Source organism: Corvus moneduloides, chromosome 10 (assembly GCF_009650955.1).
Source record: "Corvus moneduloides isolate bCorMon1 chromosome 10, bCorMon1.pri, whole genome shotgun sequence".
Taxonomy (NCBI): Eukaryota; Metazoa; Chordata; class Aves; order Passeriformes; family Corvidae; genus Corvus; species Corvus moneduloides.
This window is the reverse complement of record NC_045485.1, coordinates 10,834,460-10,848,633: the sequence shown is the minus strand read 5'-3', so window position 1 is coordinate 10,848,633 and position 14,174 is coordinate 10,834,460. Positions and strand designations below refer to the sequence as shown.

At 36.5% G+C, this 14,174-nt stretch overlaps 1 protein-coding gene across 3 annotated transcripts in view; it reads left to right on the top strand.

Annotated features, from left to right (window-relative positions):
* The window catches only part of DNER (delta/notch like EGF repeat containing), a 116,032-nt gene that overhangs the window by 76,366 nt on the left and 25,492 nt on the right, over positions 1-14,174 (top strand). For all 3 annotated transcript variants that reach the window (XM_032119756.1, XM_032119754.1, XM_032119755.1), the window contains exons 6-7: positions 4,627-4,780; positions 7,499-7,612. In XM_032119756.1, coding sequence (XP_031975647.1) covers positions 4,627-4,780; positions 7,499-7,612 — 268 coding nt within the window. The remainder of the gene's footprint in view (positions 1-4,626; positions 4,781-7,498; positions 7,613-14,174) is intronic.

The following is a 14,174-nucleotide window of genomic DNA, read 5'->3' as shown; positions in this document are numbered from 1 at the left end:
AATTTCCTATGTATAACAGCATATCCAAATATTGTCTTTTTCCAGTTTTTGTCAATTGGAGAGATAAAGCTTTTGATAGATTGCCTTATTTTGTGTATTTTCATGTTGTCCAATTTTATGACTGTAATTTCTTGTTGCATGTCAAGTTCCAAAATAAAAATAAATTGCTTCCTGTATCTATGCAGAAGAATTAATGCTTTTCTGTATTAAGGGAAAGGTATATATGGCCTGTAATAATTATCCATGTGTTATTTATCTTCTAAGATGTGGCAAATAAAGTAAAATTTTCTTTAAAAAAAGACAGACAGATTGCCTTCAAAGCAAGAAAGAGAAGCAATTATCTAACTCAAAAAAAAGATAAACCAGTATCTGTATGTTCCCACCTGTAATCTTGACATTGGAAGCTTTATATGTTAAAACTAGAACAGTTAACGATGAAAGAGCCCCGCCTTGTGCACATGCAGTCTGCTGTTTTCCCTGGCAAGAGAATAGAAGAATTCAAGACTGTTCATATCTTTCCACTGTTCTTTCTCTGAACCCATTAACAGGAAAATTTATTAAGGCAGTGCTTGTGGTGTAACATGTACTAGGCTGTAGTTGACCAAGACCCTATGGCTGAAGCTGTGGGACACAGAAACCATGTCCAAATCCACTTCTGAAGAGTATCTATCAATTAATGGCAGTCAGAGATCTGGAATTAGCAGGATTCTCAATATTTCTAAATATAAAATAATATATAAAAATTAATGTAAATATATGATGATAAAATATATTTATCTATCTTCAAATAAAATCTTAACTTCAGAAACGCAATTACTTCTATTTTTGCTGTTGCAAACTGCTCCTGAATTTTCTAGAACTTGGAACAAATGAGGAATGCTCCCAGTGATCCTCTCAAATGCCATCACGCCTGTGCTAGATAGCCTGCTGGGCTGCGGCAGCTTGCTAGAACATCAAATACAGCAACCAAAATGTGGGTCATTTATATCCAGCCTCCTACTCCAGGGGGAATCAAAATTCCAAGTTGTCTTTTTGTCTGTACTGTGTTTTTAAATCCGTGAGCTTTCCTTGCCCTTTAGCCTATTAGGTGCATCAGAGAACTCTAGACAGGAAACTGCTACATGCTCAGCACAAGATAAAAATAGAAGGTGCATATTTCATTAAGTAGAATGTTTTTGCCATTGTTTAACTCAAATTATGTGAGATGTGCCCTAAATATCTTGATGATTTCCCTAACGATGGAGCAAGCAGCTGCCAAAATTGCATAATTGACACGACAACCATTGAGTCTGTTTCCCATGACACACTTTTTGCAGAACATAAACTTTAATTTTCTTTAAATTTAAAACGTGCCCTTTGTGATTTGCTGTTTGTTTTTATCCATAATTCATTCTGTTTTGCACAGTCTAGTCTTGCAGGATGCAACTTCTTAGAAGAATGAATAAAAGGCCTAATGCCATGAGCAAGCTCAGAGCTCTGCTGGCTGTAGTCATTGCTTCCGGAGCCAAGAAGATTAATGGTTGTCTTTGGGGTTTTATGTACTTCATAGTTTTATTTCAAATCTAGTAGAATGTAAAAGAATGTAGGAACACATCTGCTTAATGGGAAATTTAAATGTAATTAACAATCTGCAGTGATAGAAGCACAGGGGCATACTGTTATGTACAGAGTGCATGTAACTATAAAAAAATGAATTCTGGTCTAACCTGGGAATCTTGGCCAGTTTTACTCATTCCTTGCTAGTATATAACTTGAATTCTATTCAGCTAGATGCTTTTTATAGAGTGTGGTTATGAAAAGCAAATAATGCTAAGTTTTGTTTTCAGTTCTTGTTGCTTTTGAAAGGAACATAAAATTCATCACTTTGAGCAAAGTTCTGTGAAGCAAGGTGATGCTGAGCCCAGGTGATGCCTTTTCCTTCCTTTGTATGAACTTCGTACCTGTTTTGCTGCCATGCTTGCCACTTGTCCACAAGGGAAGCAGGAATGTGTCAGAAGTATAACACTGGTCTTGGCATCATCACAATATAAATACCACTCTCACATTCATGTGCTGAGCTTTACACCAGGATGAGTTGTCCTCAAAACAGTTAGCAGCTGATGGAAAAGTTTTGCTGTTAACCCAAAGGGGAGAGATTTGTCTGGTGTGAATTTCTGATTTCATGTAAGATTTTGAAGTGAACTTGGGCCATCCATTGATTGTGAGTGCCACAATTTTGCTTACGTAAGGGGTTGTTTCCCTCACAGATTGCTCTGTTCCATAACTTTGGCTCTCCAATGTAAAATATGGATGAGCTGACTGTGTAAATATGAATTTTTATTCCTAGATTTAGAACCCATGAGATTTACACAAAAATATCTGGCCTCTGCCTGCACTGAGAAATAATATATTGAATTGTATAGCAATGTTTTCCATGTCTTCTATGTGGGCTGGAAGCTTTGGAATAGATCCATTTGATAATAATCTATAAAAAGGCAGGTTATAAAAACCCTCATGTATACCTGAAGGTATGCTGTCCTGCATATGGACTTGTTTTCCTAAGTAAAGTATGCTCCGAAGTGTGTAATTATCATACAACATTTTGCTTAAATATTGTAGCAACTCACTGCAAGTTGTACTAAATACTGAAAGTCTTTCTCAGTAAGAGAGAGTAGCCTCTAGTTTTGTTCTGGTCATCTTAACAGCTCCTTTGCTATAGTAAAAAAAAGCATTTATTACTCTGCTTAATTAGAATGGCAAAAAGTATATTCCAACTGTATTTATAATATGGTATAGGTTGGATAATAGCAAATTATTTAAAAATTTATTTTATTGCCACCCAAAATCATAAGATAGATTTGCACTTAAGTAAAATACACAGATGATCTCTTGATTGGTAGTAGATCATTTTGGAGTTCTAAGTGACATTAATTCTAGCATTGTGGTGGTGTGGAGCTGCTTCTTGACTCAGTTTTCCTCAAATACACTAGTACATGTTATCTATTCAGGAAAAAAAAATAGTATCAATTGGGGTAAGTGATGATAACCTAACCTTCTCCATGGAACATGGTTATGGAATATGGGTAAGAATATGAAAAACTTGTCAGCATCTCAGAACTGTTACCTGTCGTTAGACATTTCGGGTTGAAGTGGTACAATGCCTTTCTTTTGCAGCTTTCAAAACCCATTTTGTTAACTACTCTTTATGGTAAATTGATCCCTATATCAAACTCTTAGATATATTATCTTGAGTTTTTTTAAACTTCCTATTTCATCATTATTGTTGAAGCAATGACTGATTGTTGCATTGTTTAAATGTATTAATACCTACTTTGTAATGATGAGCTTTTAGTGCAGGCAGAGCCATGCTGCTTGTGTCTCTGTAGACAGCTCATGAATTATCTTTAAAGATAGTTACTGTGCTATGCAAGTATAGTAATTTTGACTCTATTTTGCTTGCCTGTCTTTCCTTTCTGTTGAACTACAGCCTTGTTTGGAAACCTGTCACTGGTGATGTGTGAGACACTCAGAGCTCTTTTGTGAAGAGGCTTGGGTAAATTCCAGAACATGTGTAGACTGTACACTTAAGAAGGGCTTCTGGCACTCCTGATAAATAACATACTCATAATTTTGAGTTTTGAAGATGTATCATATTTATTCTTGTATAACTCTACCAGTGTGATATTTGTAAGGAAGAGTGAAATCTGGAGTTTACTGAATGAAGTTTTTTATTTATGTGAAGATGATTATTTTCTACTTAAGTCACAGCTGTTTATTCATACAAAGCAAAACCAAGTAAAAATAGAAGCCCCCATCTCTTTGTTTCTAGTTCCATGAGTGTTCTGCACTTTGCATTCCAGTGTTTGTGCATGGGACAGCTGCGTTCCAGCACTAAAGATCCAGCTTTCAAACAGATGAGAGTGAGTGATGTTGCCATCTAGTGTTTAATGAACAAAGATTCAGATGTAATCTAAATGCATACTACAGATGAGAGAGCTTTCCTTGCTTCTTTTCTTGGAGATTTCCTTGACAATCTTGGTGACCTAAAGATTTTTTAAATCTGATTTTAATTATTTTATTTCCAACTAAAATGTGGCATATCATGCCTCCTGTAGGTACTTTAAACCTTTAACAGGTGTACTGGTCTTGATTTTTATTAAGCATTTCCAACCTTGGAAAAGGTAGTGAATACATTCAGAAGAAGACATATTTTAACAGAATTGAAAGAGGGTGTTACTGCTGGAGCACCACTGAAGTGAGCCTCTGGGAGCCCATCATGTAAAGCATGCATATTTGTGGGAGGATTTTGTTGCAGTAAATCTGCACATTACTGATTCTGACAGTTATTTCTGCCTATAAATCTAATTTCTGGAATGGAAGAAAAATTCATAATGATTTTGATATTATGGATCTGATCCCAGCCTCCTTGTTGAGATGAAATGACCCAACATCATTAAAAATTTGAGCTGAAGAATTGGTGCGGGTTTAGTATTTCAAAGAGTAACTTTGTTTGGTTGATGTATTGATGTGATGGCAACTACTGCTGTTATGAACAGGAAAACTGAACCATCTTTTTTGATTAGTGTGTTAAATGAAAGCATCATCTTTGAAAATTAATTGTGAAGTACATATCTTGTTTCTTTTTAGGCAACATTTTTTTGTGAGTGTGAAGATGCATATAAGGGTTCCCTGTGTGAAGAATTTGATGCCTGTCAGAGCCACCCTTGCCAGAACAACGCAACCTGCACTGATGTAGCACAGAAACACGACAGAAGCAATTTCACCTGCAGCTGCCTGCCTGGTAGGTTTTGAAATACGCCTTGAATAATGCATCTTTGCTTGACATTTGATGCATATCTTTTTGCCGAGCAATGAACTGTGCAACTTCAGATACTAGAACAGACAGAAAATGCAACAACAGCACGAGGGCAGTGGATGGTTCTTCATCAGTGAAAAATGCCATTGAAAGCACACATCTGAACCTTAACCTCATGAGGGAATTAATCATAACTAATGGAACTTTACCTACTAAAAACACAGGAGTAAAATTTAGTTTACATCAGCTTTTTCTTTTTCAGTTTTTTTTTTCAGATGTGTTCTGTGACCACCACACATAAGCTTAGGTTTAGCTTTTTGGTTTTTTTAAAATAATTCATAATTTTTTTAAATACCAAATGTCTAATGTTGTTCAAATGGCTCAGTCATTGTTAACCTTCAGTGGTTTGTGTTTCTACCCATAATTATTTTATCCTCCAAAATTTGTGTCCACACACTAAAAACCAGTCAGGAAAACTAACTGTTTTCATTTAATTTCTAAAAAATATTCATTTAATATGAAAAATATTAAAGAAAATTGTAGATAAGAGTTTAATTATCTCATATGTCTCCATATGCAAGTTTCAGAAACATTTGTATATGAATATGATCATGTTTCCCAAATTCTGATAGAAGAAAGTGTTATGAAGTTAAATATCAGCACAAAGTGCAGAGGTGTAATGATGCTTAATGTGTATCTCACCAAGAAACTGCTTTTCCCCCCCCCTTCTATGGTGATTGTTTAGTACCTCTGCATTTCTAGTTCCTGCAACATATTTGGGATGCTATTCCTGAATCATATTCTCTTTCAGATTGAGAAAACATGCACTGTAGGTGGTAATAAGATAGGACATACTTATTTTTATAAATCTGTCATAAGATACTATCTCTGATGAGTTTTCCTGAAAGCTGTAATGACAATTGCAGGAAGTCCAATTCTTGTAGCAAGATTCAGAGTAGCACAATCATTTCTGTCTTCATGCCACATTCTTCTGGATACGTGTTGAATTCCAGGGTAGTTTTGAGCCTTCACAAGCTTGGTAACAGTTCAAAGATGGAAGAATGTTTAAATGAGTTAGCCATATTCAATACTGTGTTACAGTTCATAAAAATAATCAGCTGAAGGTGAGAACTAGAAAAGCTGTGAAGCCTATAGATGAAAGAAGTCAGTGGATGCAGTCTTCTCTAATACTTCATTGTTGGTTTTGTACAATTTATGTGAATTTGAGACCAGTTAGAATTACAGAAAATCACTAGTTTTCCGGAGTGAAGCTGACATCCCTCCCTCCAAGTGCTTCAACACAGTCAAGAGGACCTGCCATATGAGACCCCATTTCTGGCTTTAAACCTCATTTTTTCCCTCCAGTTTAGCTGATTTCATAGAATCATTTTACAATATACAGCAGTTTCTTTTTCCAGGTTTTGCATTGCAGAGAATAGTTTTATAATTTAGCTCTCCTTAGCATATAAAAGTGGAAGTTACACAGAAAGCCTTATAGATGCTTTTCTATAGTAGTGCTGTAGCAACTCTAATAATCTGTGTTGACAGCCATTTTATGGTGACATCATAAATTTAAATAGGTATGGGTATTACTCTGCCCAAAAGACATGCAAATTTAAATTTTGATTGCATTAAAAATAATTATTTAATAAAACCATGGGGGTTCCCCCTGCCCCCTCCCTCCCCCCCCCCCCCCCCCTTGTTTGATTTGGGGTTTTTTTTCCCCTTCTTTTTGCTTTTTCTCCTCTGCATCAGAGTCCTCTGTCTCACCTTGGTCTTTGTCATTTATACCTGTTCATAGCAGTATTCATCTGGTCATAGCTTACTAGTCTTTAACACCAGCTCTTCAGTTAAACATGCTCATTATGGAAGATATTTATAATTTTTTTTAGGGTTCCTTGTAAAAAGATAAGATGTGTCTGTGTAGCATGTAGTTTTTTCTTTGGTCATGCATCCAAGATATTTTCTTGAAGGTAAATAAAAATTTGAAAAGGGGAATGTGTGGTATTTGTTAAGAAATTTAAGTACGGAGTGTAGAATAATTTAGATTGTATGTTAAGTTTGTTCATTTTTTGGGGATGTGTTACAGACATCAGACATATGGAACAAAGCAAACTTATGGTCAAATGGTACAGTACACACAATCTGTAGCTTGTGAACTTATAGAAGCTTATTTGGAAGAGTTTGCAACTGTGCTGAGCAGTTCTTCACAGCTCCCACTTAAAATAAACACCCTTTTTGAAGCCCAGAAGTAGGAGCAAATGACAGTCATTTAGCATATGCACAAATAATTCATTAGTGTCATGTTCTGTTTAAAGCCTTGTTAAAGATTATTGACTTGAGATTCAAGTTGCATTTGAAAACTATTCCAAAATGAGTTTATTTTTTTGGTTATATGGGTACTGATGAGGACCCAGCACCTATCAGCAATTCACTAGTGATGTCAGAATATTGCTGTTGGTAAAATACAATTGCTATAGTCTCTAGGATTCTGCTATTTTTTAATGTTTCTCCAGTGAAGTATATGTTTTAATTAGAAATCTCATTTTATAAGAAATTAAAAGACTATCCTGGATTCTATTGCTTATATTGGTTAATTTTATTCAAGAAAAGTAATGGTACTATTTGGATGGCTGAGCAATACATTTGGTGATAAACCCTCGTTTTTGTTCCATCTTCTGAATATTGTGAGCTGTTTTGTAGGTTACACTGGAGAGCTGTGCCAGTCAGAGATTGATCATTGCATCCAGCAGCCATGCCAGAATGGAGGTACCTGCTCATCCCACATCCAAGGATTCAGCTGTCAGTGCCCAGAAGGTAAACAGCAAACACCTGTCTAGTACCTCATACAAAGTGCTGTTTTGTGGGGTGTACTTAGTCTCAATTTTCAGTTATATTGACGTTTAGATATGTATTTAAATGTTTTTTAAACTGTGTCTTAGCCTGTAATTGTAAGCAGAAAAGAAAACCAGATGAGAAATCTTGGTATAATCAGCAATAGGATATGAAGTGTTGTAGGAGTTGAGTGTTTCACTGTATATGTGGTGCAGAAATGTTCTTTCATCCTGCAGTAGAAATGAGGCTCCAGCACAGATGAGAAAGGTGAATTTGAGGAGACTTAGGGTGTGATCTGATTTTTATGTTGTCTGCTAAATGTTTGAGAAAAAGATGCCTCCCTTGTAGTATTTGCACATTTCTGCATATGGGCTGGTTGGCTAAAATGTGTGTAAAAGTAATAACTAAAGGGATTATTTCAATCCCCCAAAGTTTTAATTAATTCTCCTTTACATTTGGACATACTCCTTTCTTGACATGAAAGCTTCTCACTGATTCTCACTGGTAAACCTTGTAAATGTGAAACAAGGACACCTCAATGCCAGAGTGTGCTTTCATAACACTGTGCTGACTGCAATGACAGATCCCTAAATTGTGCATGAAAAAATTATCATGAGTGGAAGCTTTCAATTATGAAGCCTCCTATTAGTTATTTAGAACTTTGAGCTAATTATACTTCTGTCCTTCCTTGATCTGTGGATATTGGTTTTGTTCTACCATCACCTTAATGCTGGCTCTAAGGTTGCAAGTCTTTGATAACTGCTCTGGTAATATCTACTTGCTTAATAATGAAGATTATTTGTAGTTTCTTCAGGCTGATTCCTTGCTTTTCGAGAGTGCTATGCTTTAACACTTAACTGCTGTGTTGAAACACAGACACTGACATATTGACAACCGAGCAGATCCTGCATGTGAAAAATTTTGTAAATTTTTCCCCTTATAAATAGTAGTGAAATTCAGGAGAAAAATACAAGATGTTAGAATTGGTCAGTAATTTACTTGTGATTTTCTTAGGAAATCTGTTCAAGAATCTTTAAGGATGCTGCGCAGGAAATTATCTTTCCAGTAATGTTGGGAAAAGCAGCTGCTGGGATATTTGGTTGTTTTATATCTGCCATATTTGTTTCTGTGTGTGGCTCATTAATTGCCCTCTCCTGATTACCTGTTAACGAATATGCTGATCATACCTCAGCTTCTCTCCTGCCGCCCTGGTGATGCTGCCCACAGGACAGGGTCACTGGTAGGCTGAGGTCTCTGGAGGGCTCTGCTGGGCTGTGCCAGGCGCTGTGGCTGTGCTGTGGTGCCAGTAGCGGCTCTCAGTGCCCTGCTAATGCCACCCTGCCTTGGGCGCTGTGCGAGGCTGTGGCTGCTCTCCGGCTCGAGGATCCCGTGCCAGTGGCAATTAGCTGTGAGGGGAGCGGGGCTGGCTGCCAGCTTGGCCTGGCCCATGGCCCTGGCGCGGCTGCCAGCAGCAGTGCCGCTCCTGCAAATGCACCTGCTGCCTGTGCCAGGGCCCCACGCTGTGCCCCTGTGCTGTGGGGACCACAGGAGAGGGAAACCTCCCCTCCACCTCCCTCTGGAGCCCTCTCCCCAAGGAGACTGATGGAGAGGTTCCTGCTGTGCCACTGCTGGGTGTGCGGAATTTCCACCAGCAGCAGCTTTGTGCTGCAGGAGAAACAAGTCACTGGTGCCCCTTCTCTGTTTGCTCATGTTTGGATATCTCTGTGTTAAGCTACTTGATTCCTCAGTCTTGTTGCCTGCTTTGTTCCTTGAATATTTACCTTCTGCTCCTTTCTTTTCCATTGATCTATATTTGTGTTTGATAATTTTCCAATTGTTTCTGTTTTGTGCCCTGCTTTAAGTAGGCTTATTTTGGCACTGTTATTGTACTATCATAGTGTTTAGGCTGTATGCGTTGCTTTTTTCCTTCTTGGCACATTGGTATCATTTTCTTAGTATTCTGGTCTTTTTGTTTGTTGGCACTTCTTTTTTTATTATGTGTCACAAGCTTGTGCCCCTTTTCTGCTTGGAGTCTTGAGGTTTTTCTATGGTTTCTGGACTTGCCTTAAAGACACAATGTGATTTTTGACCCTTCCATAGGAAAGAAAAACAAAAGCAGTTTTTTAGTGACTTCAAGAAGAACCTTTCTGCTCCTAGGCCTTGTTGATGAGCAAACATGCTTTTTGGGTCATTTTTTTGAAACTTTCTGTACAGAGTAACCAGTTCTAGTCTCCAGTATTATTTCCATGTTTCCAAGAACAGCTATGTTGTAGAGCAAAGATGGAATTGGGGGAAAAGCTGTTACTCTGCTTGCTCATTTATGTGTCTGACATGCTCACATGGTATAGATGTTTTCAAAAGGGCTAGGGCAACAAAGGAAAAAGAGTTGTACTGAAATACACTTGTAACTCCTGTTAAAATCAGGTGTTGTACATTGACCTGCATTATTTCCAATGTAGAGAAAGCCTTTGGAGAGGATAGAATGTTTCAGAAATCACTTTCTGGACTGGTGAGGATTATTTATCTTATAAAGAGTAGTTTTATATTAGTTCCTTGGACCTGAGAAGATCATCCTTAGGTTCACAGGAATAAATGACACGTTGTGTGCATGGTTGCTCTTCTTGTGTCGGCCTGTGATAACTCAAGAGCAATCTCAAAGTTTCTCTCTAATAGTTGCTGGTGGTTCACAGAGTGAGTGTTTCCCATGAAGTTACACAACTGGGCTGTTCCCGTGATGAGGGTGAGTGTTGGCACAGAAGTGGCACTGCCTGTCTGCAGGGGCCCGTCTACTGCTCTGGAGTAGCCTCAGGGCCATGTTAAGTAATATGGTGTTGCTTTTTCATTTTGTTCTGGAAGGTCTAATGCCAACGAGCTGAAGAATTCAGATATTTCATGGAAGGAAAGAAAGAGTCAATTTAACAAAATGTATTGTCTGAGTTTACTGATGACTGTCCCTTGATCATTCTTGTATCTTTTGAGGTGTTATCCTCTCACAGAGGCATAATTTTAGAGCTTTTGTTTGGGTTTTGAAGAGATTCAGTAATTTTTGTAAATGCAACAAAGAGTAGTTAATTGAAAATTGCAGATGCAGTAACTTGCAAATTTGCCTACCAACCCCCAATTTTCTAATTTAAGTGAGGTCTCTGCTATTCTGCTGTGCTTAATAGTAATCGCTTGTTGAGAAAAAGCTTTTCTTTCTGTAGTGCTAATTCAGCACAGTGGGAAAAGGTAGCCAAAGAGCTATGTTTGTGTAGGAACTACAGACTGCAGATATAATATGGCTTGCAGAAAAGGATAAGAAAATATGGCAAGTATCACAAAGGGAAAAGAAAAAGATGGCAGATAAAGGAATGAGATGGAAACAGTATGAATGATCTTGAGATTGTGCATTTCTTTTATAAATGAGATCTCTGGTTCATGAAAAAGCATGTGATAGCTGACAGAAGGCCAGATCTGAGGCGCTGAAAAAGCAGCCTATTTCAGATGTGAACAATTCATGATGGTTCTTTAGAAAATTTTACTGTCTTAAGAGTCCTTCAGTAAAGAAAATTTCATTATGCTTACAGATTCCGTTTTCTGTGGGATGCACTGTAGTTTTTAATATCCAGAATATGTCAGAAAATAAACTCTTATCTGAAGTTGTTGAATCACCTGTACTAAAGAGAAAATTGGATTTTATACTTGAATTTGTAGTGAAGAAGCTTAAGCAATACTAAAGACCAAAGAATTTGTTTAAGATTTTGACATTGTTATTGTGAAAACAATGTTTGGATCTTGTACTTGCTTACAATGGGGTAGGGTATTGTCGACTGTTTTATTAATTTTATGTCAATAAACATACATTTACTAAATATTACCTTCAAATGATTGTGCAGAGAAACTTCTAGACATTCTAAAACCCTATACATAGTAAACATGTGAACTCTAAAATGAATATTTGACATTTCTATTCAGAATTATTCCATCCTTATCACTTTTAAATATCTCCTCTTATTTTCTTCCACTTATTGTAGTGTATAACAGACTATTGTATTGACAGTAGCATGAATACATTTTATTTGAGCTGACTGGGGAAGTGCTCATCAGTTTACAAATTTGGTTACTCCATTTTCTTTACGCTTCTGAGAAGTTATGTGTATTTCCAAAATACCCTGAAGTGGAACTAAATATACAAATAATAATTGGAAACATTAAAAAATCCTGGTTGGAATAAATAAATGTTGTTACATTAAATTAATAAACAGATATTATTAAATAAATAAACATAAGTTCAGACATGTTGAAGCTAGTTATCCTTACTTACATAGTTATCACATTCACAGAAATCTTTGTTAAAAGTCAAAATAAAAAAACCCAACAGTATGGAAATTGCCTGATTGTGTGGTGAGGAAGTGTGTTCCTTCCAGACACAAATATTTTAAAATTAGATAAAATGAAAGACTTGGTACTTGTGTATATATTTGTTTTACGTATTTTAAAGATTTGGAGACCCTTTGTTCATTTTGCTTGTAAGATAAAATAATTTAGTTGTGGACTATGGTTTAGAACAAAGCCAGATAATAATGAGCAAAGTGCAGATCAGTTCTAATAAAGAAATAAACTTCTGTTTCAAGATGTTTCTGAAGTTCTCTTCCATGCAAGTTTAATGTCCTGATGATAAGTGCAGATGAACTGCCTTCAGTGTTATAGGAAAAAATTAATCTTTGATAAAAATAGCCTGCATTCAGCTGGCCAACCCCATAAAACTGGCTTGGGTTCTCGTCCTGTTCATACTAGCTCTGTGTGGACGTCGTCAGCTTGGTCAGAAGGGGCAGAAATATTTTAATTCGGGTTAATATATTTTTGAAAAATGGTCATCAGCAATAATGGATGTCATAGCCATCCTCTAGAACAGAAGACAGAGAGAAAACAGTGCTATGATAAAGAGTTTAACATATAGATTACTTGAAATTCACATTTTAGGATTGATTTTATTTTACTGTTGACAGTTTGATTTGAGTAGCTACAGGTAATTACTGCTGGCAACACACTGAGCAAAAGTGTCCTAACATATCTGCAGGTATTTCTAAAAATACTGGAAAGCAATACATTTATGAATGCTCATATTATGATTTCTGTGGTTAGAAAATAGAGTTTGACAGCTATAGAAGATGCTAAGTTGTGATTCATGTGTTGATTTGCAATCGCAGCTAGAAAACGCACATTGTCACCATGAATCTTAATTGACTGGGAGAACAGAAGTTACTTGCCGAGATTTAGAATAGTTTAAGTTTCAAGGTTTTCACTCTTTCCTCTCCTTTGTTGTTCATGTAAAAGCCTTTTTCTCTAGTATATCTTGCAGATGTCATTCTGACTTCTTTAGGTTTACATAGAATAAACCTATTTACGATCTTGACTCCAGGAAACTGGGTCACACAGCTGTTGCATAGGGATGATTTCCCAAGGTTACTGGTGATCAGAATGCAGAATTCTTCATATTACCATAAGAGAGTTTAATTTACCTGAAGAACATTTTGTTGTTAATTAAAGTTTTTCATGGCTGTTTAGTTTCTGGTACTTCCCACTAATGCAGCATTTTTACCTGGCACCTTCCCAAATTGCTCTTATTTTAAATAGACTTCTCCTTAGTGCTTGAATGGGTTTAGCCTCTATTCATCTTTATCCATAAAGACTTAGCTAGGGTGAGTTTCAATCAAAATCTTACAGCATTTTAATGATTTCTTGATCCTTCTGATTAGTAACATTTTCTCCTTACAGAATTCTGATGAAATACTTCCTCACAAGACAAATTTCTATAGGGAAAATAATAAATCGCTTGTGTTTCTTTTAGTACTTATTCCTGTATTTTAAAGTTAAAGGTTTTGTAATCCTGAACCCTAGAAATTCACAACTTAATTTTTCACATACTTGTAATTCTTGGAATTGGGTCTCATGTAACATTCAGACAAATTAGTTGTTGTACAGGATGTACAAAAGGCACTTAAGCGGTGTCTTCAGAAAATGTTTAACTTCCTTGACTTGCACATGGCTCTTTTGCTTTCAGTAGCCAAGTAACTAAAATCCCACCATGGTGAGAAATCTGGCTTTTATCCAGAGCTTTTCTGTCTCTGAAAACATATTTCTTTTGATCTAGTTTCTGTCACTGCCCTGGAGGTCTGTAGCAATTTATAAAGCATATCACCTAACTTAACATTGCTATTCTTCTTGACAACTGGCCAAATGGCCTGATTCACGTAAGCACAAACATTGTATGGTGTTTTTTTACCAATATAAATATTTCCTACTATTGCCTTTCCCCTTTACATTCTGTGTCATTCCTTGGTAAATTTTGTATTCAGATTTTTCAAATTACCAGTAGTCTTTGCATTTCTGTCATGTCCCTTTTATACCAGCAATGACATAGATGCAGGGTTGGGTCTATGTTAGCTCTGTTGAAGAGCAGTTCAGAGGATATTTGTCTGCAGATAAACAGTTCTGATTTTTTTTTCTCCAGAATTTGATTCTGTTTTCAGCCAATACACCTCTGAATTTGATTTTTAAGGTT